At 45.9% G+C, this 27,499-nt stretch overlaps 1 protein-coding gene across 8 annotated transcripts in view; it reads left to right on the top strand.

Moving 5' to 3' along the window:
- Positions 1-27,499, top strand: part of Fndc3b (fibronectin type III domain containing 3B) — a 294,093-nt gene that overhangs the window by 262,406 nt on the left and 4,188 nt on the right. For all 8 annotated transcript variants that reach the window (XM_029475085.1, XM_029475079.1, XM_021157455.2 and 5 more), the window contains 3 exons: positions 7,823-8,035; positions 18,722-18,888; positions 21,672-21,799. In XM_029475085.1, coding sequence (XP_029330945.1) covers positions 7,823-8,035; positions 18,722-18,888; positions 21,672-21,799 — 508 coding nt within the window. The remainder of the gene's footprint in view (positions 1-7,822; positions 8,036-18,721; positions 18,889-21,671; positions 21,800-27,499) is intronic.

The raw sequence follows: 27,499 nt of genomic DNA, 5'->3' as shown, positions 1-27,499 counted from the left end.
AGAGAGAGAGAGAGAGAGAGAGAGAGAGAGAGAGAGAGAGAGAGAGAGATGTCCTAGGGAACTCCTGCTCTGAGTGCAGAAAATAGTCACCTAGCTGTGGTGGCACCTGACTTTCAACCCTGCGTCTAGAGGTAGGCACAAGTGGATCTCTGTAACTTGGAGGCCAGCCTGGTCTACATAGCAAGCTCTATGCCAGCCAGTGCTACCTCATGAGTCTCTGCCTTAAACAAATAAACAAACAATAAGATTGTTGTTCAAGAAATGAATCTGTAGTTAACAGTGTATACTGTTCTTGCAAAGGACCAAAGTTCATTTCCAGTACCCACAGCAGGTGGCTCAGAACCATCTGCCCCTATAAAATTCAGCTTTAGTAGATCCAGTGCCCTCTTCTGCACTCTACAGGTACCCACAGACATATGCCATACACAGAGGTAACAAAAAGTTAGAACAGTAAAAGAATTTGAAATAAAATTTAGGTTTGGCAATATGGGTCAGCAGGTAAAGGTGCCTGCTGCCATGGGTACGAACATGAGCTCAGCCCCTGAGCTGCTGTGGAGGAAGAAGGGAACTGACTAACGACTGGTCTCTGACCTCTACCATGGCATGCTTGTGAACACACGCACACACACACACACAAAAGCACGCACAAATTGATAATGATAAAAGTTAAAAACTTTTAAGGAGAAAGAGAAATGTCTCTTCGTTATGAAGGTTAGCCCTGAGATAGAAGTCCATCATTTGGAGTCTACGAAACCCTTGGTGGCCAGAAGTAGAGGCAGATTTGAAACTGAAATCCAGACTCCCATTTTTTTCATGTACAGACCCTCCTGTTGTACAACTCGTTATGCCAAACTGTAACTTCAGAATTCGTGATGAGTTTGTTGGGTCATGGGTAAAACTTGTTGGCAATTATTACTGAAAATAATACCCTGTAAAAACAGAAGATGCCTAGGGTGGGAGCTAGAACTCTAGCCTTCCGTGAGAAGCATGTTGGCGTGGGAGAGCCTCTGTCCTGGAGTGTCAGTGTGCGTGCAGGTAGAGAGAGTGAATGTCTGAGCTACTCTTCTGTGAACCGTGGCTTAGAGGGCCCCATGGGGTCTCACCAGCCTTAGCATCCCACTCCTGCCTAGCGTGACTTGCCTTGGGCACCTCCATTATCCTCTCTGACAGTCCCTCTCCTGGTGGCCTCTCTTGGCTCAGCAGTGATCTCTCTGGCTTGTGGGGTGACGGGGGCTGCAGCTTTCCTCTCTCCACCCTGAGCTGCTAGTGAGGTCACCAAAGAGCACAACGTCATTATATGTCTGACTCACACTGAGCTGCGGAACAACAAAAATTAAAATAGGTTTGTTTGTTACGCTCACTTATGCCCATTTTTGCTAAGTAGGAGGGGGGTGAAAATAACGTTTATTGAGTTCTTACTATGTAATAAGCACCCTGTCCGCTGCAGAAATGAATCATATGCCACTTTGCCGTAATGAGATGTGGGTAGGCTTTGTAGACAGAGCCAAGTTCTGAGTCGTGAGCCTTGGTTCAGTCTCAATCTCACTTACGTCTCTGCCACCTGAGAAAGTAATCCATGCCTCTGTTGCCTTATCTGTGAAATGGGGCTACAATTGCCAATCACCTGGCAGTGTTGCCTCTGTTACATGAGGTTTCAGCTACCTTTTTGTGTTAGACACATGCAAACAGTAGATTACTGGCTGTTTTAGGTAGGAAAAAAAAAACTGATGAGGCAGGAGTCAGGCAGTTTTGATGTTACAGGTTGGCTTAGGTTGGCTTGTCTGGAGATAGTATCGTTGTCTCACTGAGGCATCAGGAGGGGCTTGGCCGAGGCCAGCCCAGCCTCCATCAAGAGAGCCCTCTCCAGACAGCTGGCTGTGACTCCATTTTTCCTCACAGAAGGAACTTCCTGTATTTTCTCTGTTGTCCCTTTCAGAAGATTCTTTAGCCGTGGTCTTAGTCTCTTAGTCACAGGGAAGGAAGCGTGGAGCACGGTCCTGTGAGAAGCTTGTCATTGCTTCCACAGTCTGCGCCACTCCAGACTTCCAGGGCCCTGACCCCCATCACCCCAGCCCACTCACAGCAGCCTGAGGCCTGGGTGGCTGACCAATTAAGGAGTCACCTTCTCCCCGAAGGACAATTTGTTTTGAACATCATTCTTCCTTTAATGTAGTTACTCTCGGAAGTTTGACTGTGTATGTACAGAGTACACTGCGGAAGGCTATGTGACCTTCTGAAGCAAGAAGATATTTGGCATCTAGAATGATACTGGAATAGTGGATTTTTCAATCCAGGCTGAAAGGCATAAAGGCATGCTCCTTAATTTGACTTTTCAGTATTAGCATACTGATGAATATTACAGACTTGTGGAGAGGTAAATTTTTTTCACAGTAACCTGGCGAGATACTATCAGCTCAGGATTACATCACTTTCTTAAAGCAGAAGCAACATTCTGCTTCCCTTGGGTTTCATTTGAATTCCTTTAAATTTAAAAACTGATAAAATGCATCTTTTGTTTCTTTTGTTTTAAGATAAATCTATAGATCCTACCTCAGTTTCCGGATTAACATGTTTCTTCAGCTAAAGAGAAACTTGTCAGTTGAAGATTTGGAAGCGATCTCAATAATTGAATAGAATATAAACCTTATTTTTCTTTTTTCCTCTGTAAAGTGAACTCCTGGTTGTTAACCGGTAGTGTGTTGTGTTCAGTACTCTTCCACATGAGGAACTTAGTCATAGGGAACTATGTGCATGCCCTCAAACAATGTGGTGGTCACCTTCATCCTTCCCCGCCTTCCGGGCATCCTCTGCTGCGCATCCACCATTCTCCCTGGAGACTAAGACAGCTTCCCTTTATCAGATCCTTCGCTAGATTTCAACAGCAAGTGTTATTTTGTCATCAGGATGAATTAATGTTAGCTCAGCGCATTGGTGACAGGGATGGCTGTTTCCACGGGCTTGCTGGGACATGACATATGTTTGTAAAGGGGTAGGATAATTGGAGTGATCGTTCTCAAATCCAGGTCAATGGTTTCAGAGGCAAATGCTGAATAAAGTGAATTTAAAATTCAGTTGATGACCTGAATATGTGGCTTAAGTAAAACTTATCCCTGGATTAGATTCATAGCCATGTTAGGTCCAAATTTTGACAAGAAAATACAGAGTGCCAGATGCAGGAAGAGTCTGAACCAAAAGAGACCCAGTGCACACTCACATCTGACCACATCCCACACCTAGGTCACTGGAGCCACTGAACACAGCTGCACTAGCTCCCATCCCCTCCATTGTCACATAGACAAAGGTTCTGGCCCTGTGGTTAGGAAGGCCAGGCCTCTGCTTTTGTAACCTGCATCAAGAACTCCATAAAGCACCATTTTGAAGTTCACCAGCATCCGTTTGGCCACTTCGAATCCTTTTCTGGTTGAGTCAGACTTGAAAGATACTGAAAGTGAACTGCGTGCCCCATTCCCGTCATCTCACTAATCCGCTGTCCATCGGCACAGGTGCTGTCGTGCTCATTTTATTAGTGAAGACGCCGTTGCTTGAAGATGTTCAATGACTCCTAAAGAGCCTGCAAAACGATGGGCAGGGCTGTCAAAGCAGCTGTGTCAGCACAAGATTCTGAGAGCCCTGGTGGCCCATGGCGTGTGATGCAAATGGAATGAAGTCCCACCAGACGTAACCAGTTAGAAATCACAGGCCTAGAGCTGTCGAGAGCCCAGTACTTACCAAACCACTGTAGCCCAGTGCTTCTCCGCCTTCCTAACGCTGCGACCCTTAATACAGTTCCTCATGTGGTTGTGACCCCATAAAATTATTTTCACAGCTACTTCATAAAGTAATCTTAGGTTTCTACTATGAATCAGAACGTAAAGATCTGATATGCAGAATACCTGTATGTGACCCTTGTAGAAGGGTCACTTTTACCCACAAAGAGGTCACAGCGCACAGATTAAAAAGCTGCTGCTATAGAGGTTTGGGAGATGGAAGTGAATTTAATCATAGTTGCGAAAACTTGGACTTTTTAAATCATTTTTTATAAATGGCCCCATTTCTGAGATAGTGTTTCACTTCGCCACATGTTGAGCACAGCAGAGCGTGTGTCCTTAGCAACCTGTTGCCTTCCTCTTCTTGTGCCTTGGGGCTGCTGGGCTGCACAGAGCACTGTTGGCTAAAGGGCTTCCTGGGACACAAGGTGAGCTGGGCTCTGACAGACTGTGGCCCAGCAATGGAAACAGTTGGGCCTGGGCTGTAGATGGCCCCTGTCCAAAGTGAAGGGAAGAACTGATGGTCTGGACACAGCAAAGACCTTCAAATACATCTTGTAGGGAAGATGTCGTTGTGCCATAGGAGAGCTGGATTTCCTGTCTTCTCCTGAGAAGAGCTCAGGCATCCACCTTCCATTGCCATGGCTTGCTGTTCATGGCTTTCCGCTCTGTGCTTGCAAAGGCTGTGTTGCACTTCAGGCCTGGGTGTGGAAATGCAGGCAGCTGTTAATACTCTGAGGTATTCCTAAGAGCTCCTATAAGAAGCAAAGAAAAGTTTCAACCTTCATTGGTATTTTAGGTGACTCCTTGTACAATAGAAATAGGAACAGTATGGCCCTTTGTGATGCCTGAAGGTCTTCCGGTGTCTACTGGAGATAAGTATTTGCTATACCCTGAACCTCATCTAGGTTCCGATGTTAGGAACAGAGCTGCTGGAAGCATCTCTGGGAACTGTCGGCATGAATTTCTCTAGAGTCAATATACCTGAGAGTGTGACAAATGTTTGATACATGCTTGGCTTTTTCAAGAAGCCGCATAGCTCATTCTTTCATTCATGCACACATTTTATATACACACAAATGTATATACATATTGCATAAGTACACAATTTATAGTGGTATCTTGAGGTTTTTAATTCACACTTTTCAAATGACAACTATGGAGCATTTCCTTGTTTGTCTGTTAGCTGTACTTCCTGGTGTCTCTCCTAGTGTATATTACATTTGATAATGTGCGCTCTCTCTCTCTCTCTCTCTCTCTCTCTCTCTCTCTCTCTCTCTCTCTCTCTGTGTGGGGGGGTATGGAGGGAGGGAGGATCTTTTACCCTTCCTTCTGAGCTCTGAGGAGGTTGCTGTATATCTGAGTACAGATTCGTTGTCACATGAGCAGTGTGGAGTCTTCTCTCCCAGTCCCCAGCTTGTCTCATTCTCTGAACATGGAAAACAGTGTTAATTTGGATAAACCCAGATTTTCCTTTTCTCTCTCTATTGTCACAAACATGTCACACGTGAAAGCCTTTCTTTTTCTAAGTTCTAGGTAATGGAAATGTTCTCCTGGGCTTTCTTTTAACCATTTTATATTCTACATTTAGATCTTTGGTCAGTGTTTGACTACGTTGGTTTTATTTTATTTTATTTTTTTTAGGCATGACATTTAAGTTGACATTTTTACTTTTTTTCTCTTGACATCCAATTGCTCCCAGAACCATCTGTTGAAAAGACTATTCTTCCTCCATTGAGTTGCCTTCACACCTTTGCCACAAATCAATTGGCCATATTTGTGTAGGTCTATTTCTGGAGCCTCTGTTCTGTTCCATTGATCTCCGTGTCTGTCTCAATACCACACTGTCTTGGTTACTGTAGCTTTATAGTAAGTCCTTGAGTTGGGTGGTCCTGTGGTTACTATAGCCTTATAGTAAGCCTGCTTTTCACATTTGTGTTGGCTAGTTTACTTCCTTTCCACATAACTTGTAGAATTAGCTTGTCTTTATCTCCTTAGAACCCTGCCAGGACTTTTTACTTTATTCTTTTATGTGTTTATTTAATTTTGGAGACAAGAATTGTAAGCACTGTAGCCCAGGCTGGCCTTGAATGTTCCATTTTCTGGCTTCAGCATCCGAGTGTGGGGACTGATTTTAGTATATTGTGTATATAGGTGAATCCTGGGAGAACTGACGCTTTACTGTGAGCTCTCCCTTCTTTCTCTCTGTCTGTCTGTCTGTCTGTCTCTGTAGGTTCTCTATAATAATTTCATCAGCATCTTGTGGATTCCTTTTTGTTTTCCCTAGCTCTCTGTACCTTTTGTTCCCAGCACTGTAGGTATACCTAACAAATGCTGCTAGACAGGAGGCTGAGACCGCCAGTCATCCTTGCGCTAGTCTGGCCTTGCTGATCCTGCTCCGGGTCTTAAAGGGAAAGTATGTCCTCTCCCACTGATGTCATGGTAATGGTAGACTTTTTGTTAGGTACTTATCATATCAAAGAGACTCCCTCCATGTTTGCAGAGCATTTTGATTGGAAATTGAGCTTCGGTTGTGTTATCGATACTTTATCAACTGATATGATCATCTGCTTTTTCTTCTGTAGACTATAAACAAGGTAGGGTCTAGAGAATGAGCTAGGAGAGAAAAGAGCTTTCCCACCCCATTCAGAGCCATGCACACCCTGGAGCTGGCCTTTCTCTGCAGCACTTTGCACATGGGGACTGACATCTGAACTTAGTTCAGCCACTGGGATGATAAAGGGGGAAACAGAAAACTCACTGTTAGTCTGTGAGAACTCCAATTCTAGACTTCCTCACATCTGCAGGAGTGGGTGCTTCTCAGAGTCCAGAGGGGCTGTGTCTTTTACCTCAAGATGAAGGGATGGAGTGCCATGCCCTATCCCACATAGAAGTTACCCTTCCTTTCCCGTAGTTACAGATACTTTCGATTGACTTACACTCTTTAAGTTTGGAGAGTTTGGCTCATGTGTTATATTTTAGTATTGTTTACGTTGTACCTCCTTTTTAAGTATAAGCAATAAAAACTATAAGAGAGAATTACATAAAAGTAACTAAATCATGGAAATATATAAAAAAGGATCTAGTTTTCCTTGGACTATATTATTCATTGTAATCGTTTGTTGTTGTTGTTGTTGCTGTTTTTAAAAAACTATGTTGTGAATGCAAATCATGTTTAATTATTGAAAGTTTCTGAGCTCTTAACATTATCCATTTCAGTCATGCAGTGATTGTGAGTTCAGATTCCTGTGACATAGCAAGGAATCTAGAGAGAGGACCCCACTGTAGGGTCTGTAAGGAATCATGAAGACACTGGAAGTCACAGACCTAAGTGGACTTAACATGGGTAAAGCCGTGAAGACATGAGGTTGACTTGAGAACCCGGTTAATAAAGTGGAATTTTAGTCGATGCTTGTAGGTATAGAAAAGCCGAGGACGTACGGAAGTCCTCTGTTTAGAACATTAGAGGGGGGACGCCCCTGAAGCAGGTGGGTGTGGGTGAAGGGGGACACCCCTGAAGCAGGTGGGTGTGGGTGAAGGGGGACACCCCTGAAGCAGGTGGGTGTGGGTGAGCTTCTGTAACACTCAGGGCAAAGAGGTGTGCCGGGTAGGGAGTGCACAGCCAGAGGAGGGTTGTTCGGTGACTTTGGAGAACTGTGGCTAATCAACAAGTTGGGACTTGGAAGAAACAGGAAAACAGGGATAGTATGTAAGGTTATATACATACGTTTTAAGTCTATTAGATTTTAAATTCCTAGAGTGTGGGGTGGGGCAGGGCTGATCCATCATCACTGCTTCCAGTAAGCATCCAGTTAAGAGTTTCGTACATCTAAGTGACATTAGCAGGAACATTTCTAAGGACTCCTAACGAACACTTACTTACTAGTGCACGGATTTTCTGTGTTCAAGACCGAGTGTATAACCACCCCTCTGTGCTGCCCAGGGCTCACTTGCTCTGCCCCTGCCTTGCCTTAGGGGCATGTAGCAAACGATCATTCTGAATGAAGAAAGTTCAGCCTCTTAAACATGTACTCTTTTTGTTTCTCCACATCTAGGATCAGAATTCAGGCTATCAATGAAATTGGAGTTGGACCATTTAGTCAGTTCATTAAAGCAAAAACTCGGCCATTACCACCTTCGCCTCCTAGGCTAGAGTGTGCTGCGTCTGGTCCTCAGAGCCTGAAGCTCAAGTGGGGAGACAGTAACTCCAAGACACACGCTGCTGGTGACATGGTGTACACACTACAGCTGGAAGACAGGAACAAGAGGTGAGATGGGCGAGCGGGTGCCTGGCATGTCCCCACAGCCTTGCCATTTGTCCTATACGTTATCTTTCCGAACCCCTCCTTGTTCAAAGAAGGAACTAAGAGGGCTGACTCATGCATTGTACCCAGCACATGCCCTCTGACCTTCCTCCGGAGTTCTTAAGCGTTTGAAAGATCCTGGTCTCCCTCATGACAATGGATGCCTGTTTGTCCCTTTATAAAGTCAGATGATGGGGAGAAATTAGCAAATCAGAAAATTGTCAGATTCAAGTCCTCATTGTACAATAACATTATGTTAGTCACTAGTGCAGCAGGAAATAGGACCCAGGAGAAATGGTGTCTCTTTAAATATTCAGTGACTATCAGGACAAACATGTTTACCAATCTGAAATCGCTGTGGGTGATGTACAGATGGGGATTGTACTCTGACTGTGGGTGCCGTGATATCAAATTAACCGGAGCAAACAAGAGATTCGTTTCTTACAAGACACCGTGCCCAGAAGACACTTGGAGACGCAGAAATCAAATCCACACTTCCACATCCTGTTTACTTAACCCAACTCCATTCCTCAGAAAGTGGCCAATCAGGTGACAGGAGCAAAATGGTGTTTAGGAATAATTAGATGCTGAGCCGAAGTTTACGGTGACAGAATAGTCTATTAGCAAAGATCGTGATCAGAGTCAGGGTGAAGGGAGGATTACCGTAAAGCCAAGGCGGTGGTGACGACTATGTGTCCACCTTGTTGCCAGGTATACACACGTGTTGGGCCACATTCATAGATAGCTACCATGGGACCCACGCCTAGACTAGTCAGCATGTTTCTGGAAACACAAAACCAGTGCTACCACAGGGGGTTGCCCCTCTTGTATCACTGTATTTATTACCACATTGTGTTCCAGTGTGCTGGGGTCATACACACACACGCACACACACACACTCTTAGTCTCCTCTGTGAATGCAGAGATTCTGATGACCTTTGGTGGAGATAAAGATCCAGAGAAATACCAGGGAGAAGGCACCATAGCTACACACTGGGCTCCATGGAAACAGTATCAGGGCCTTTGACAACCCGCTTGACACTGAGTGGATCGTTGGCTGAGGAAAATCAACTAAACCAGGAGTCCCTGAGAATGCAAGGGGCTACTACTGTCTTGCTCATCTACCATGCAGAGGTGCCAGAGGGGGCACAGAGAAGCCCCCAGGTGCCTCTCTCAACTTCTTAGAAAATCTAAGACATGGTAAAGACCAACAGTTAAGGACCCAGGACACCCAGGATGCCTCTTTTGGCCTTCCTGTTCCATTCTGAATCTCATTATACAGCCTGCCTACCCATGGGTAACGTTCCCGAGACTCTGGGAGACAAGGTAACAGCAGCTTTAAGAAAAGTGGCCCTTGACCTGAAGGAAGGAGAGCCATGCAAAGGACATGGCTGGACCTGAGCTGAAGGAGAACCTTGAGGCTGCGTGAAAGGTAGTCACTGAGGCTAATGCAAGCAAGAAGTAGATCAGCACATTTTGTACAGGGTTTCAAAGAGATTGCACACCTCAGACCATCCAACGGGAATCCCTGAAGTGTGAGGCAACATTACACTTGACGCACAGTGCCCCATTCAGCACAGTAGACAAGGAGATGTGCTGTGGGTGTTCTCTGGAGCCGCTAACATTAACCTCCCTGGTATAAGATCGGGTGTGAGAGTTGGTGTGGAAACTGAAAGCAGGGTCTTCACACTCAGCGCAGTTAGCTCTACCTGAGGATGGCAGTGTCTTCCCCTTTGTCTATGCTCGGGCGCAGCATAACAGATTAACCACCCTCTTGCATGAGTACCACTTCATAATGGCCAAAAAAATCTTTTGTTGTTGCTGTTTGTTAGTTTTTAAAGGTTGAATTACAGCTGTTTGTTTTGTTGACATCTGAATGAAAGAGGGGAAGGAAGGATGGAGGGAGAACTCACATAGTATTAACTCACAGAAAATTCTAGAATGCCGTGCCATAGAGGAAAAGCATTCTGGGAGTTTGTACCATAAGTGCACAAACCAGAATTTTCCGAGGTGAGAGTTTGACTTGGCCCAGGAAGACCAGGTGTGGAGAAAACAGAGCAGCAGTTATCCTCCAGGGGCCAGAGGTGAGGCTGAGAACAGGAGGCAGGGGGCTGCTCCTGACAGGTCAGCTAGAGACCCAAAGCATCTGTGAGATGCAAAAGCACTGATCCTGAGGAGTGTATTTCTTTGGATCTGTTCTCATATGATCATTATTCTACCTGGAGGAAGTTCTCAGCCACAGAGGACTAGGAAGAACAAGAACCGCGCTAGCAAAAGCCATCATGCAAGTGACAGCCAGTATTGAGGGGTATCCCCATGCCTTTGCTTTGTCTTCCAGGCCTTTGCTTCTCTTGGAAACAGAAACAACCTTGCTCAGGGATATTTTCTAGTTCCCCCAAAATGAAAGGCACAGCAGGGTTGGCGCTGGCACCTTACTTGCCAATGAACCTAGAGATCCTGGGTGACCAGGCTCCCCATTTTTTACAATTCTGTCTTGTTGGGACAGCCACCCAAGGGTGCTTTGTATGCAAAACTGTATAGATGGTGTCCACCATCATGAGAGCAGCTCTTCTGCCCCAAGCAAAAGCTCTAGAAGAATTTGTACAAATGAGTGTGGCTGTCATGAGACACTTAGACAAGACAGATGGAAATAGTGCAGAATCTAGCAGTCGGTGCATGCATGCTCCTGTGAGAGCAGAGTGGGATGGGCAGAGATGCTGGGGCTTGCCTGTTCATCAGATAAATTACTCGCTTAAATAGAACAGGCAATTTAAGAAATTTGACCATTAGGAACAATATTTTTCTTAATTTTATGAGCTGGAGTCCAAATTTATCTTTTCTAAATTAAATTTGTCAGTGCTCTCAGAAAGTTATTAAAGTGATGTGCGTCCTGAGCGTAATACATTCTTATTCTATTTGTGGAATAGTTTTCCCGGGATTTAACAGGATGAGGACAGCCTGACTTTAGTTTGAAGATGACCTTCTTCCTCTGTGTCTGGACGCAAGAGCTCATGAGCAGCCCTTTGAATGCAAGCCTTTAACCTCAGCTCTTGACTCAAGATCAAGGAGAAAACTTGAATATGTCACAGCCATTTTAGCAGTGTGTGTGTGTGTGTCTTTCTTCCTTCCCTCCTTCCTTTCTTTCTTTCTTTTTTTCTTTCTTTCTTTCTTAGAGAGTTCCATGTATCCTAAGATGACCTTCAATTCACTATGTCGCCAAGGACCCTAAACTTCTAGTCCTCCTACCTCAACCTCCCAAGAACTGAGATTCTAGGTGTGTATGCCAGCCACACTTGGCTTGATGCAGTACTGAGGAGGTGGAGACAAGCAAGCCCTTGAGCTCACTGTCCAGCAAGTCTACTATCATTAGGCCCCAGTGACAGGCCCTGTGGCTAAGAAAGAAGGTTGACAGCTATTTTGACGACAGTGCCAGTGTTGACTTCTGGCCCACACACACATGCACACACACACGCACACACACACACACACACACACACACACACACACACACATGAAATGACCCAGGGATTCAAAAATATTTTTTAAGTTTTCTGAAGGAAAATTCTATATATTGAGAACAAGCAAAGTGCCAGGCACTAGGAACTTCCTTTACATTTAATTCTTTGAATAAAACGTGAAATATGCTAGTATATCTGCCCTGCCTCCTCCTCTTCCTTCCTCCCTCCCTCCCCTCCTTCACTTTCCTGTAAACAGAAGGAATCCTGAAAATCAGCGTGGCCCAAAGCCTTGCCTCAGAGTAAATCCATCAAGAGTTCAGGCATCTCACCTGACTTACTATGTTAAAAGTTGGTTTCCTCTTAGCCTCTTAGTTAGGACACTTATTTCCTGTGTATTCAAGCCTTTGGTCTGCAAGATTCCTGGTCCATATTCATGAAACAGCTTTACAGCAACTTCATACATAGAGGACTAAGTCTACATGTAGTGTTTGAATTATGATTATTCAGCTGGCAATGTTTTCCCTTGAATTACTACTATGTGCTGGGCCTCATGAGGTAGGCGGTATCTCTGCAGGAGCTGATCTTGCTGAGAAAATGAATTAGCATTAAACAGTGAACAGACAGTCCAAGGGATTTTAATTTCAATAGAAAAGCAAAAATTAGATTAGTTTGGCCTTGCGGTGATTAGGTCTATTATTCTTAACAGATCCAGCATAGGAGATCTGAATAGTTCTGGTTCCCATGCTATACAAGAAAGATACACACCCTAAGTAAACATTCTCATGAAACCAAGTTAACCTAATCCACGCACTAGAGGGAAGGGGCAGCTCGCAGGCTCCAGGTCCACAGTGCTGGACTGACAATTCAGGAGATGTATTTGTCTGTTTTTCTGGAATGAAATGTTGCGGGTTCTAATGAAATTGGGGCTGATGTTGAGACCAGCCCTCATGTGTCTGTGTTCCTGGTAATTGTGCACAGTACGGAGGCAGGAGGACTGTAAATTCCAGGAATGTGTTTATGGTTAATCTGTTGCTCAGGGTTTTGATCAGCCAGCCAGTGTTTTTCAAAGCAAGGCATCTAATGGAAAGAGTAACAACCACTGCTTGCTCTCCCTTGTCAGCCAGCCATTGTACCTAGACACTCACCCCCTCCCTGCCTCACCCCCACCTCCACCCCCACCCCCCAGCCGCTGGGGAGCTAGGAGCTTTGCGGTGCTGTCAGTTTTACAACCTGTTGACTTGTACTGATAACAAAACAAAACACCTGTGTCTTTAAGGCTTCAGGGTGTCTTTAAACTCCAGGAGGAAGCATGGTTGGGAGCTAAGGAGGAGGCTAGAGCTCAAGATAAACTGCCTTGGCGTTTCTCTATCACACAGCCAAGCCCTGCTTTCATTCTCAAAAAGCATTGCTAGGTTAAATGATTGACTGTGAGGTTCAGAGCCTCACCCGCGTTCACAGCATTCCTCTCCTTCATGTCTCTGGTCTGAGTGATCATTCTTGCTGGGGAAATGGTTTACGTCCCCAGTGGCAGCTGCAGTCCCAGCACCCATGTCAGATCTCTAACCTAACCCTAGACCTGCTACGGAATTTGCAGATGACCAGAGACATTTGCCTAGACTTCTTTGTACCTGAGTTTCCCAGTGCACGTAGTACATACAATGATGCCTGGAGCGCCAGTCCCTAATTAATAGAGGAAAATATTTTAGATACATTTTAGTGTCTTAGAAAAAATAATAAAGATTCATCATAAAAATAAAAAATAATGATAACTTGCTCAGCTTTGGGCCAAAATCAGGCCTGAGTGTGATAAAAGACTGACTTGAAATCTAATTGGATCCAGAGTAGAATTGATAATAGGCTTTTCCTCTGAGTTACTTTATAAATAAATAGTATAAAAATCAATACCATCGATGCATTGAGGCAAGGCCACTGCAGTAGACATGGATAAACATCTGGAAAACTGGCACTTATATACTCATAGGCAAGATTCATTCCACATATTTACAACCTACATAGAAATCTGGGACGTTTTGAGCATCAGAGAAAAACCTTAAAACTGGTGAGGCAATGCTTTCTATGATTGTAAATGAGTTTCTCTTTGAATATATCAATGTCTAAAATGCACTTTAGACAATAAAACGTAAGCGTAGGGTTTCTGTTCATTCCTTTACTTATAAAAAGTTAGCTAGCACCAGGGCTGAAAAGATGGCTCAGCAGTTGAAAGTCTGGCCTCTCGTCCGGAGGCTTGAGGTTTGATTCCCAGCACCCGCACAGCAGGTTACAACCATTTGTAGTTCCAGAAGATCTGGTGCCCTCTTCTGGCTTCTGTGGACACCAAGCATGTATGTGGTGCACATTCATTCAGATGGGCACACATAAAGTAAATAAGTCTGAGAAAAATACTAAACTGACATCATTAGGTATAATGGAATTCTATTTCTTTTTGCAGGAAAGTATAAAAATCCAATTCATTAACCAAAAAACTGTTACAGCCCAGCTTTCACAAGTCAAAAGACAGTACACAACCAGGAATAGAGGAAGGAGGTTAATTAGCCCTCCCCACCCCCACCCCCACCACTCCAGCCCTCTAGAAATAGCTTTTGGCACTGTTCATATGGACATGGATGCTCACCAATATCAGCATCAGTGTAGGAAATAGATTCCCTTCCTCAGGTGTCCCCACACAGTGCCATCTGTGACCTCCTGCTTCTACATGGAGTGGTAGGACTCTGTGTTCCTGGCACAACAGGGCATTTACTGTCCATGTTCTTAATATATTCTATTTCCAAACACCACTTGAGTGACATGGGAAGCATACACACACACACAAGCACAAATGCACAGACATTCTCCTTCCCTCCTTCCATGGAGCTCAGGGGAAAGAGGGAGTTTGAGGAAAGATGATGGTGACCTAGTGTTAATAAATACAGCTGTACTGCTCTGGGAACAGCTGTTGCTGTTCTGAAACCTGTTTTGAAGGGCACCACTGAGGCCTTCTGTGAACTACAGGCCATGCTAGGCCAGCAGGTTACTCATGCTGAGCGGTTAATATCCATGAGTGACTGTCATGAGCCTAAATATTACAGGAGCAGCACGGCTCAATAGAAACAAAACCCCTTAACACCAAGTCTCATTTTCCACAACGAACTTAAGATCTAAGTTATTCAGAGAATTCTTGGATAGTTCTTTCAAAGGAACACTGTTTTAAGAAAATATTTTACAGTAAATTGTTTCTACATGCTTTTCCTTTGCCCAGCAATGATTTAAAGTATAAAAGAACATGTAAGTATATAATACGGCTGAAGTTATTCCATCAGTCTCACTTGATGCAAACACATCCCTCTCACAAAGAATGCTCAAGCCTAGAACAGCGAGCTGAGGAGCCTGGCTCTCCGGGGCTTGCCTGATGCTGTCCGGAGTCTGCTGGTTTGTCTTCGTGATGTGTTATCCGTTGTGGAGCTTTCTGATTCTTTCGTTTAGATTGTGTAAGAAGTCCTGTCAAGTAAGCAAAGTGGTTAGGACTGTCTACAAGGTGAGCTTCTTGTCGGACTCATTAAGGTCCATGGTAAAGGTCACCAGTTCAGTGCTCAGGCTGAGGTTTCTGCACATCTCTGTGCTCCTGGAACTGCTGTTCTCCCTCCCTGTGTCCCCAGAGGACTGTGACAAATGGAATACGCAAAAATATTTTAAATTCTCAGAAATGGAGAGCTTTCTCAGAGTACTTTTTTATAGTCTTTATTTGTAAGACTTTGTAAGTTCCCTGCAAAGTTGAGAGGTGCAGGATCTCCCTGGTCTCCTCGCCCACATCCACAGCCTCTCCATTTTCAGCCCACCAGAATGGTTGTCTAGCCTGCCTTTGGGTTCACTCTCACTGTTGTTCTCGTATATCCCTGAGTTTGGACATTAAATGAGGACACACATCTCCCAGGACACTCTCTCAGAGGCAGGTCATTGCCCTGAGCACAGAGAGATGAGCCATCTTTAAGTCACTGGGACACTGGCACCTGCAAGTCCCACACACATTTGTTACCATGTAGTTGTTGTATTTCAGGAAGTACACTCAGTATCTGAGTGAGTCACTTATCTGAGGCCCTGTGTGTGTCAGGCATTCAATATGGCTGCCCAAGTTGAATGCTTCCACAGTGCCCCTGCCCACGTTCCCTGGCAGACCTAAGCATGAGGAAGATTACAGCATCTCTAGTGAAGCCCCATGGTCATGTCTGAGGCTAGTGCAGTATCCTGGCCTCGAATCTTCTTTCCTCCCACATAGCCAGCTTTCTACCCAGAGAAAGGAAAGTCATTGTCAAGGTGGTGTCTTGGGAGGTAAAGCAGAGCCATTTCTAGACCTCTGTCTTGGAGTTCAGGGTTTAGCTTAGTAGTTAAGCTCCCCAGTTTGGTTCCAGCACTAGAGAAACTGACTCAAAACCAGAGAACTAAACCTTTGTCTTCTTAGCCAACCCAGCCATAGAGGGGAGCTCTGGGTAGCAAGACACCTTGTGGCAGAATCAGGTTGAAAGCAGCAGAAGGCACCAAAAGCCGGCCTCGGGCACGTGGAGGCGGTGCATGCACGGAGCACACACGGCGGTGACTAGTATGGATGGAATGGTTACTACATAGCAAATGGGCTTTAACACCTTTCCTACCCACTCAAACTCTGCAGTAGCTCTGTAAGTTCCTCTTACCTTGTGCAGAGGAGAAGCTGGGGCACAGAGAGCCTACACACTGGCTAGTGTGTCATAGTCCACGGGACCAGTTCTCAGCCTGTACTAACTGGTTCTCTCAACTGCTTAGATCTTAGGGGTGTAGAGAAATAAAGCCACTTTTACCCCTTTTTAGATTTCAAATTAAAACCCTTAAAAAGTCTGAGCCATCTGCATGTGGCCATACCTCCCCTAGTAAGATAAGGAGAAAAGTCCTCAGAAAGCATTGGCCACCGCTACAGCATGCTTCATTAATTGGGCCTCCTGACCTTGGGCCTGTGTGTCCCTCTCATGACTCATGCACCCCAGGGTACAGGACACATTTCCCTCTTTAGTTGGCCCTTGTGTGTGACACTTAATTCTGTTACTGTTTGGCTGTTTTGCCTCCAGCCCTTGGAATTTTTGTTTCCTCTCCCAGACCATCCCCACTTCACTCAGGGGTGAGCCTGGGCTGTGTCCTCCATTCTGCCTCCCCTCACGAACTGCTCTGTAACCGGCTCAATGCACAACATAGGAGTTAGTTGCCACCTCGTCGGCCCGTTTTCATATACAGTTTAAAACCCTCTCTGTGGGGATGGAGATCAGACAAAGCAGCCATGGATTTCACTGAACCAAGCCCGCCAAGATGGCTCATTGCCAGGGTAGTCAGTGTGCTGAACCTGGCGGGCCAGAAGTGTATTGGGTTTGGAGTTTGGAGAGGGGAAATTAGCCACTTTCCTGACATTCTCAGCTTCTTCCAGTAGGAGTTGTGGAACCAGAACCCAGCTTGCTCTCCCCAGGTGCCCGATGTCCCCAGCTGGCCTCTTGTGGCTCCCAGATTCTGCCATCCATGCCAGCAAGATGCCTCAGCATCATACCCGCGGCCCTCCAGGCGAAGGGCTTCAGCAACCTCCTCAGTCTACAGTCGCCTTTTCTCTACTAATTCAGCTTTTCTCCTAGATCTGAGTAACGCTGTCTCAGAACCTAAGCCAGTAGATAACACCGCCTTACGACACATTTGTCTGTGTGCCACCACCATTAGCCAGGTCAGCAATGCTGATGTTGGAGTGCCAGTTAAGTACACTGCTACGAGAGAGCTCAGGAGACGAACCGACCAGAGAGTGTAGAAACAGCGTGTTTGCATGTGCTGGAGAATTGTGTGCACGCTGCTTGCTCAGTTTGGGTCGTAGCGTGAAATCAGATCCCTGCATTTGCCTCAGTGACCTTCTTAGTGGCTTTGAGTGCCTCTGCCTAGGTATATAATTGAACCTTGGCACAAATATGGATCAAACCTATTGTCTAGAGGAAATGCTGTCCTTGGAGTATGGCAGAGGTGAAAACAGTTCTCCAAACTCTTAGAAGCTGACTTTGATGGCACCATAATGGGGATTTAAGAGCGTCACTTTTTAAGCCATGACTTCCATTTGTGATACAATTAAGGGCAATTACTCCCGCTGGTGAGTTTAGCCCAGGTGAGCTGAGTTAATAAGTAGCCGCTTGCCTCTCCATTAGCTGGGTGTCTTCATTAGGGCAGTAATGTGTCGAGTGTGCTAAGCAAGTTGCCATGGTTATTTGTGGGTTTCAACCTGGACTCTGGCTTTCCTTGAAATTAACAATGTTCAGTCTTCAGTAAAAGATACTTCCTCCTGAAGCAAAACACAGAACATTAAGTGGATCTGCCAGGGCTTAAGAACTCAATTACTAAGGTTAGAGAGGGTCTGGATGTTAGACAGTGATGTTGACTGATGGGCTTTTTCTCTTCAAGTTGCTCAGTCTGTCCATATCTCACGACCCCACCCTCCCATTTCCACAAAGTTGCTGCTGCCCTCCAGAACTCCGTACCCTCACACAGGGCCAACACACTCTCAGGGTAGGCCCCAGAGCCAACACACATCAGATGTTCAACAGTGATTGCTAAATGAGTGCATAAATTCTCTTTCTCCCTGAGCCAAACCAGCGTCAGTCAGGCACTTTGAATGTTCTGGCACTGAGCATCTCCCAGAACTTCCTGAAGACCAGGGTTTCCTCTGATGCTTAGGGAATGCTGGGCAGAACCAGGACCATGTGTTTGGACTTATTCATTGTTGGTTCTCCAAGTGTTCCTGGACTAACTTGGTTTAAGTGCTGAAGAACTCATGCGAAATCAAAACAGTACAGTTATTAAGTGATAGGAGCACATTTTGCAGCCTGCTCCAGTTTCGTGGAGTGGGGGGAGTTAAGTTTTCAAGATAAACTGAGGAAATAGTTGAAGTACAAGGCATTACTCTCTTAATTATGCTTTATGTCCCAATGTGTCTGAATCTCCATTCTCCTCTTCGCACGAGCTACCCGTGTGTTTCCTTTCTAGGAGTCGTCCTTGAACACCAAACCACATTACACAGCAACTGGGCGCTTCAGACTGCAGGAAGCACTCATCAAGTTAGCCCCATCTTTCCTCAAGTATGCATCACAATTTATCACCAAGAGAAACTCAGGTGGCTAATGGATTCTGTTCCTCTCTCTCTCTCTCTTAGGTTTATCTCAATCTACCGAGGACCCAGCCACACCTACAAGGTCCAGAGACTGACAGAGTTTACCTGCTACTCCTTCAGGATCCAGGCAACGAGCGAGGCAGGGGAGGGGCCTTACTCAGAAACCTACACCTTCAGCACAACCAAAAGCGTGCCTCCCACCCTCAAAGGTGTGTAGAAGCAGACCCTGCGGCACTGCAGGGAGCGTGAAGATGCAACAAGTCTACAAGTAGGGAACTCAGTTCTGACCACACATGCAGTCTTCATATTTCTAATAGCAAGATGAAATCAAAAGTTCTCAAAAGAGAAAGCTGGGTGATAGGTTATCTGGAAGAAATGCCAGATATGGGCTATTGTATTCTTTATAAATGATTATTGCAAAAAAATATATAGTAATGCAATATGCTCATCCTCAAATATAATAGACAAAGGAGCGGCTCTGAGCAGCAACTTCTGTGTTAGCAGTGAGTGGGGACTGGTTTAAGAGAGACTGCCAAAAATGGTTCCCATGTCTGCTTCCCTAAAGGCACGCAAGTTGGCATTCATCTCCGGGTGGCTTCAGTGCCTGGAAATTAGATGCCAATTCAGGCAAGTCGACACTGCCTTGTGGGGGCACACCCTCCCCCGTGGAGGGCGCTGTTGGAAATCCATGGCAGCAGCTGTCCCTGCCCCTCCTGAAGTTTTCAAGGCTTCCTGATTTATTCTCTGGGAGGAGTCAGGTCCTGCAGAAGCCTCAGAGCGACTGTTAGGTGAATCAAGGAGGGAAGCCAGAGCCACTCCTGCTGGGTGGGGCCAGCCCTCTCAGCCTGCCAGTCTACCATCAGAGTTGGGACTGAGTGAGTGGCAGACATGCATTCTAGCTAGGGTTGACAGTGACAGGAGCCGAAGCTTGCACTTGTGCTCCTGAACTTACCCCCTCAGAAGCCATACTCTCACAAGGGTCCCTGGAACTTCTCCTTAGACAAAGCAACATTGGCATATCCAGCCAGTGCCCAAAATGGTCCTGCTGTTGATGTGTGGTACATGGTGTGTGTGTGTGTGTGTGTGTGTGTGTGTGTGTGTTTTCCCGCAGGGCAGACTTCATATGAAGTAGTTGAGGCCCTCTATGTCCAAAGCACAATGTCAGTTACAAGAAGTAAGGGGTCACCAAAACATAGGTCCCATCTGGCTCCAGATCTGCCAGGTTTGGTGTAGCTCATTCCAGGGCTACTTCAAGACATGTGCCTTCACCCTGCTCCGCTGCCCCATGGCCGCTTAGCCGCTTCTCTGTGTGGCATGCGCCATCTTGGCAGTAAATGCCCAGCCCTGGGGTGCACCTTTACCTCTGGGCTTTAGAAAAGACAGAACCAGATGTACTGGGGAGAGGGGGTGCCTAGCAAGTGTTGCTGCCAGCCCTGAGTCTATCTGACATTGGAGTGAGCCTAGAGTCTGTCTGACAGGCACTGAGAGAGCTGAGATGCCTCTCAGAGTGATCCTTAGCAGGAGTCACTCAACAGCAGCTTGACTAGCACAGGGACCAGGGTGCTTTACCTCCTGGGGCAGGGTCCTGGAACACCACGTGACCAGGCTCTTCCTCTGGCTCCTCCAGGCAGGAAATTGCTGCCTCGGATGGAGAGCTGCTTAGTCTTGTGAGATTCCTTATTTAGTTTTCCATAAAATGGTTGTCTTTTTAGCTGAGTAATTCCAATATAGGCTCTTTTAAAAAAAAAAAAAAGTTTTTATTTTCTGGAAATAATGTCATGGCTTACCGAATGGCAAGTAGAAATGACTGCCTTTAAAATAACTGCATATGATTAGAAATTAAAATAAAAGTGGGATGGGAGAGAGGAGATGGACATTCTAGTTACAAAACAGAAAAGTTAGCAGGTCTTGATCTAGGCTGTAAATAGGACATAAGCTTTGAGCGCCTTCAAATTGGTGGCATTTTAAGGGCCCCGGGTGTAGCTCCCCTGCAAAGTGCTGGCCTCGCACAGGTTTGATCTCTAGCCCACACACACAGGAGATGGAATTGATTTCAAGTGCTTTACTACAGACCAATTTAGCTCCAAATATGAGAGACAGAGCCAATAGATGAGTAAACTAAGATATCAATTCAAGATGATGTTTTTAAACCCTCGGTGCTGCCTGTTGTCTGGGTCTTGGCGCCTCCTATGTTAGCCTGTCACATGTTCAGTTTTCTCCCTGTCCACCCCATATTGTGTTCTCTTCCCCTTTTACCATTGTTTTAGCATCCTTAGAAACAGACTTGTTCTTTATTTCCACACCCAGAAAGTACCTCATATATGGAAAGTGCCCTAAACCTTGTGAAAGGTGATCAGCAGCCTTAGGAGATGGCTGGGTGGGTGGGTGGAAGGAAGGATGGATGGGTGAGGGGATGGAAGGAAGGAGGGATGGGTGAGGGGATGGATGGGGGGATGGGTGGGGAATGGAAGGAAGGATGGATGGGTGAGGGGATGGATGGGGGGATGGGTGGGGGGGTGGAAGGAAGGATGGATGGGTGAGGGGATGGATGGGGGGATGGGTGGGGGGGTGGAAGGAAGGATGGATGGGTGAGGGGATGGATGGGGGGATGGGTGGGGAATGGAAGGAAGGATGGATGTGTGAGGGGATGGAAGGAAGGAGGGATGGGTGGGGGGATGGGTGGGGGATGGAAGGAAGGATGAATGGGGGATGGGTGGTGGGTAGATGGGTGGACGAGCGAGCTGTGACCCAGGCCACCTGTTCACTAATGAGCTAGCAAGGAGATGAGCTATGAATGGAATAAATGGGTTTTCTGGCTCTTTCTTGATGGTCACCGAGCAGGGTGAACAGGAAGCTGGGCAAGTGAAAGTCCCTCTCAGGCTGGACTTAGGCACCATCACGCTCTCCCTAGGTCTCACTCACAGTGTTAGAGTATGGACTGCTGATGTGGGACTTTGGATACTGAGCATGGCTGTATGGTTTTGTATTGCAGCACCTCGAGTGACGCAGTTAGAAGGGAATTCCTGTGAAATCTTCTGGGAGACGGTACCACCAATGAAAGGCGACCCTGTGAGCTATGTTCTACAGGTGCTGGTTGGAAGAGACTCTGAGTATAAGCAGGTAAGGACCAGTGTCTGCCTGTGGGCAGCTCTGCCTGTGGGCAGCTCCCCAGCATCAGAAAGGACCAGTGTCTGCCCATGAACGGCTCCCTAGCATCAGGCTGGCTGCTTGCCTGAAGCACAGCCATGAGCAGTGGAGTAAGCTGCGTGTCTGTTAGCTCATCAGTCACCCAGCCAGCCAGCGGCTGAGGCAGCCTGACACCAGCTTGCATCACCATTGACCTTTCATTTTCTATCTGGTGGTGGTCTGGTCTTCCTAGCTTTTCAAGTCCCAAGCATACAAAGAGTTTCAAGTGGTGTATTTGTGTTTAATGGTGTCACGTCTGCCTGTGTCAGTCTTTGTGTGATTGAAAAAGGAAATGACTCCAGAGAAGAAGGCCTCTTAGCCTAGTCACCAAGTCCTGTGTCCTCTCTGCCTTTGTGGCAGAAGTGACAGAGGACAATGTGGGGATAAGGGGGTGCCCAGCAGACCTTAAGGCCAGGGACACAGAAGCTCTGTGTCCCTCGCTGTCACCCTTTAAAGTGCATAATCATCCGCTGCAGAGCTGTGAGACTACAGAACCTGATTTGAGATGGTTGGATGAGGAGTCAGGCCCCTGATGACATGGCCATCCATGTGTCAAGATCACAGTTAAACCTACTGAAGAGAAGACAGCATTCTCGTACAGCCAATAATGAATTTGGTTTTAACCATTTTCACATATCTTGGTTCTTAATTTCTTCCGGGGTAACCTCTATCAGGTCACTGGCTATAATGGCTTCAGAGACTGTAGGGTTTCTTTGATGTCCCCTGGAACATATATCAACTGCTCGGTGAAATCGGGGCACAAGACTTCCTTCTGTCCAGAAAGCGAGGCCTGTTCACTTGGCACTCCTCACGGTCGGGTATGGAACTCATAAGGGCAACAACCAGTGTCACCTGCCCTGGGAAATGCTGGCATTGTTGGTCAAGGCTGCTGCTTTTAGCCTTTGGGTCTTCAAACACACACAAAAGAAGAAAATCTGATTCAGAGCTTTATTCAAATTTCTTGCTGGTGTTTTATGTAATAATTTTTAAAATACTTGTAGACAAAATGTGCCTAAAATATCAAGAAGCTAGTGCATATTTTGATATATTTTGTTAATATGAGCATCAGATAATTGCATTTGCAAAACTTGATCTTCACTCTGACATCTGCCAGTATTGATTCCTGTGAGCAGATAATGTCACCAAAGAAAGCCTGACCATTCTTCTGGCAAGTGAACAAAGGCCCCAGGCTCCCTCACACTCCTGTCTCATTCTGATCCTGTTACCCTCTTGGAGTTAGTCATTCCACACTCAACCATTGCTCGCCTTCCAGCGAAACATTCCCCAGGTAGACACAGCTCCAGACCCCATCCAGTTCCACAGCGGCGGGTGCCAGGATGTGGCTCACGTTCTCGTTTGGTACTTAGCAGTGGTTCATGTCTCAACAGGACATCCACCGCATGCTCACTGGTATGCTTTTAACCTTTTGTTCCATGAACTAGGCTTTTCCACCTGTTCTTGGAAAAATGTTCTGCTTGTCAAAGCACAGTGAGTGCTGCCTCACAGAGACGGGCAGCAGGATGGGTTCAGTTCTGTTCGTGTCCACCAGTGTCAAAATGAGGACTACTCTATGCACTGTGTTTGGTTTTTTCAGAGTGGCCTTTGAACCCCCTGTTTAGTGCTACATATTTAGACCCATGGATACATAAGTACTAAGTACTGACATAATCATATTTGCTCTAGATTATTTTCTTACCATAAATGGTTATAGACAGTTGTTTATTATCAAGAACAGAACATTCTAGGGCGGGCTTCGTAAACAGATTTCACATATTCCCCACATTACCAAGAACTGGGGAAGGACAGGAGTAACATATGAGAAGTCACATTGACAGGGCTGATTGGGCACAGTTTGTACTGGGGCTGGGGTGTTCTGTCATTTTCTCCTTTTTCCCTTTTCCTTTCTCTGTGCAGCAAGCATTAACTAGAATGTGATGCTTCGAGTATTGCCTCTCCTTGTCCGGACATGAGATAGGGAATGAAGGCTATTTGGGTAATGTGTGGGATAATAGACAACAGGCTTTGAATTCACAGTGGCAAAGCCAAAGCAAATGGGAAGCAATTGTTACCATGTGGCAGTGGCCGCAGAGCCTGGGCCCTGGGTGCCGCTGCTTACACCTCCATGCCAGGCTGAAGGGTAGGGTCATTTACACGTGCACGGTGGATTTGCATCGGGATGGGAACACCAGAGAGAGAGCCAGGCCCAGTTCCTTCCCTCAGCACCTCTCGGGTGCGTTTTACTTCTAGCTTTCTTTTGGTTCAGGTTTCCTTGTTCTCATAGTGGAACAAACAGCCTGTTTTAATAATTACACTGGCATTTGCTAGCTAAGAACTAAATCCTTACTAACTCTTCACTCTAGATTCAAATGCGTGTGTGTGTGTGTGTGTGTCTTTTTTGCCCCTTTATGAACATTCCAAGCTCAAACTATTTTTTCAAGAGTTTTCAATTATTTTAAACCATTGTTGAAAGGGTGAAAACTACTCTATATACATGCAAATCAGTTTTGGTTTTGCACAGCAAAAAAAAAATAAAAATAAGGAAGCAGAATTACTCAGATCTCTGTTCAGACATCAATATTTTTTACCACAAAATATTGAATATAGATATTGGAGACAAGAACAGAATTGACAAATGACAAGAAAACATTTGTATTAACAATTATTGCTCCGGTTTATTGCAGTTAGGAACCCAAATGGAGACAGTCTTTAATTGGCAATGTCTACAAATGTGTCTCTCGTGTCCTCTTCAGAATGCAGCAGCGGGTGAATACTGATCCTTCGTGTTATCACACAGGGCACCACAGGAAGGGGCTTCTGTTGGCTGCACTACCTTAAAGTTGTTCTTAGAGCAGACTGCAGAGCCTGTATACGTCTCAGCGACTTGAACAGTAACAGAGAAGCAGCTTTAATTACTCACTGACCGTGTTTCAAGTCTGGAACAAAACAGGTCAAGATAGAAATCTTTCAGTGCTGTCATTTATTTTACTAATTTTTAAGTTCATGGTTCCCCGTTAGTGTCTCATGAATAAAAAAATCTTACATAAGTGACTGCTTAAAGTTTCCCGTGAACTGAATTTGTGCTCGGTTTCCTGGAGTGCAGACATGGGGCCCGGGCTCAGGGCCTCATAGTTGCTCTGTGTTATGGAGGCACCTCGGCTATTGGCACTGTTCCTAGGCCTGTTGAGAGGGAGGAGTCCACCCTGGACGGAGATCAGCAGTGTATTCCCAGCACCCTTGCTGGGCCTCATCCACTTAGTAGCATAGAGTTCACCAACCACTGCTCCCGTCACAGGAGAGGCCTACAGGTTAGCACATCCCACCTGAGCCACGGGATATCTGAGGACACGCCTGCCTCTCGTGCACCTACCTCAGTTAATAACTCAGCGACTCAGATTGTCACATCTTGGCCTCACACCCAGGCAGCCATGAGGGAAGTATGTGGCTGCACTGTGTGGGGGGGGATGGGGAGAGCAACATGGCAAAGGTGTTGACGAAAGCCTGCAGCAGTCCAGCATGCACTATGCTATGCGTCTTGTTCCTCAGGAGTAAAGACTCTTGGATTCCTCACTTGGTTATCTATGTATTACTTTCTGGCCTCCTGTTTGGAGTAAACATTTCAAAATGAGTTTAAAATATAGCACCAAATCAAGAACAAAAATAACCTTTGGTGAACAAATAAATATTTTCACATGTGTACTTATTTTTACAATATTATGATTGGTGACTTCAATAAGAGAATCTTAAATGGAGCACTGCCGCTTAAATTGGGTTGAGGCAGGAGAAGAGGCCCATAATGGGGGCCCTGTCAGAATGAACGAGGACAAAGGGATATGAGGCATGACTCGTCAGTGCCACCAAAGTGGCGTCTCAAAGCCCCTTGGGAAATCACCCTGCACGGGCACAGCCCAAGGCCCTGGTGGCTTTGTGGCAGCTCATAAGAACTGCTGGGGCTGGTGCCCACAGACATTCGAACACCAAGTCACCAGGTCAGTGTCGCTGGCTGAGCTCTCCGTCAGCGAATGGCTGCAAGTGCTGTATGCCAGATCCCCTAAAGTTCCCAAGAATAAGTGGTTGTCCCTCAAGATTGAGGGAGACACAAGGTCACTCAGGAAGGAGTCTGCTAACATCTCTTTATAAGTCACTCCTTAGTCAAACCTCCCATCTTGGTTTTGTTGCTGCTACCTACCCCTCACCCCCACCCCCATCTATATTAGTCAAACCTAATGTAAACCATAAACTTTCATATAATTTTAATGTATTATTGACATTTTCTAAGAATCGGTACCACAAGAATGGATCTCCACAAAGCCTCCTTCTCCAGTCTCCTATTAGCAGCCCCTGTTAATTTGTAGCATGATCATTTCTAAGTAAACTGCTATTTTCAAGTCCCTGTGATAGTAAGTTAGGGTTTCTTTTGCTGAGATGAAACACCATGACCAAAAAGCAAGTTAGGGAGTGAAGGGCTTATTTGGCTTGCGTACACTTCCATATTGCTGTTCATCATCAAAGAAGTCAGGATGAGATCCCACACAGTGCAGGAACCTGGAGGCAGCAGCTGATGCAGAGGCCATGAAGGGGGGCTGCTGGGCCCTCCTAAATCACTCACTCGCTAAGAAAATGCCTTACAGCTAGATCTTATGGAGGCATTTTCTAAATCAAGAGTCCCTCCTTCCAGACAACGCTAGTTTGTGTCAAGTTGACCTAAGAGCAGCCAGCACAGTAAACCTCTTCATGATTATCTTGGAGTCTAGGAGCGCAGAGCATCTCTCAGAACCCCAGGTTGTTAATGGAAGAAAAAAGGTTACACTCATGGAACACTAAGAGCAAACCACTAAGTCAGGTGCATTAGTGTTGGGTTTTGGTTGGTTGTTTTGTTGGGTTTTGTTTTTCGGGGGGGGGGGTTGGGTTTTTTGTTTGTTTGTTTTTTGTTTTGTTTTGTTTTGTTTTGTTTTGAGACAGCCAATCACTGTGTGACTGGTGTCTAGAACTGGCTGTGTAGATGAAGCTGGTCTCAAACTCACAGAGCTCCACTCACCCACCAGAGCCTCTGCCTCTGGACTGCTGGAGTAAAGGTGTCTTCCCCACACCAGGCTTCAATGCCGAGTTTTTAGTAAGTTGAACCACATCAAAAGGTTCAACACAAAACTACGGGAGACTAGATTTTCATAGCAGAGGACTTAGATCCAGGTTCTAGAGAGAGTGTATAAATCAGAGCAGAAGGCATGTCGTCTGCACAACGGGGATCTAAAATGCTGTCAGTGCACGTGAAAAGATGCAGAGTGCCTTTGGTAGGAGATGCCATTTTTGTGGCTGCAGAAACCACAGTGAGGGATCTATGGTCCTATGGAGGAAGGGGACAGCGCCAGGGGCTGGCCCAGGGCTCTAGGGCTCTGGCTGGCTGCTCTGACTACAGGCTTTCCAGGGGCTGGTAGAGTTGCTGTGAGACCTAGCCTTTCTACTTCTCAGTTTCAGCCCAAAAAAAATGAAAACTTAAGACCTCAGAGGTCTGCACAAAATTGTCCATACATCCTAATATAAAACCTCCAAGCTGGGAGAAAATTAACACAGTACAGAGTCCTGAGCAAACCATGAGAAAATGATCTCCCTCTCCCCTCTCCCCTATCCCCTCTCCCC

The sequence above is a fragment of the Mus caroli genome, chromosome 3 (assembly GCF_900094665.2).
Source record: "Mus caroli chromosome 3, CAROLI_EIJ_v1.1, whole genome shotgun sequence".
Taxonomy (NCBI): domain Eukaryota; kingdom Metazoa; phylum Chordata; class Mammalia; order Rodentia; family Muridae; genus Mus; species Mus caroli.
This window is presented reverse-complemented; position numbering and strand designations above follow the sequence as displayed.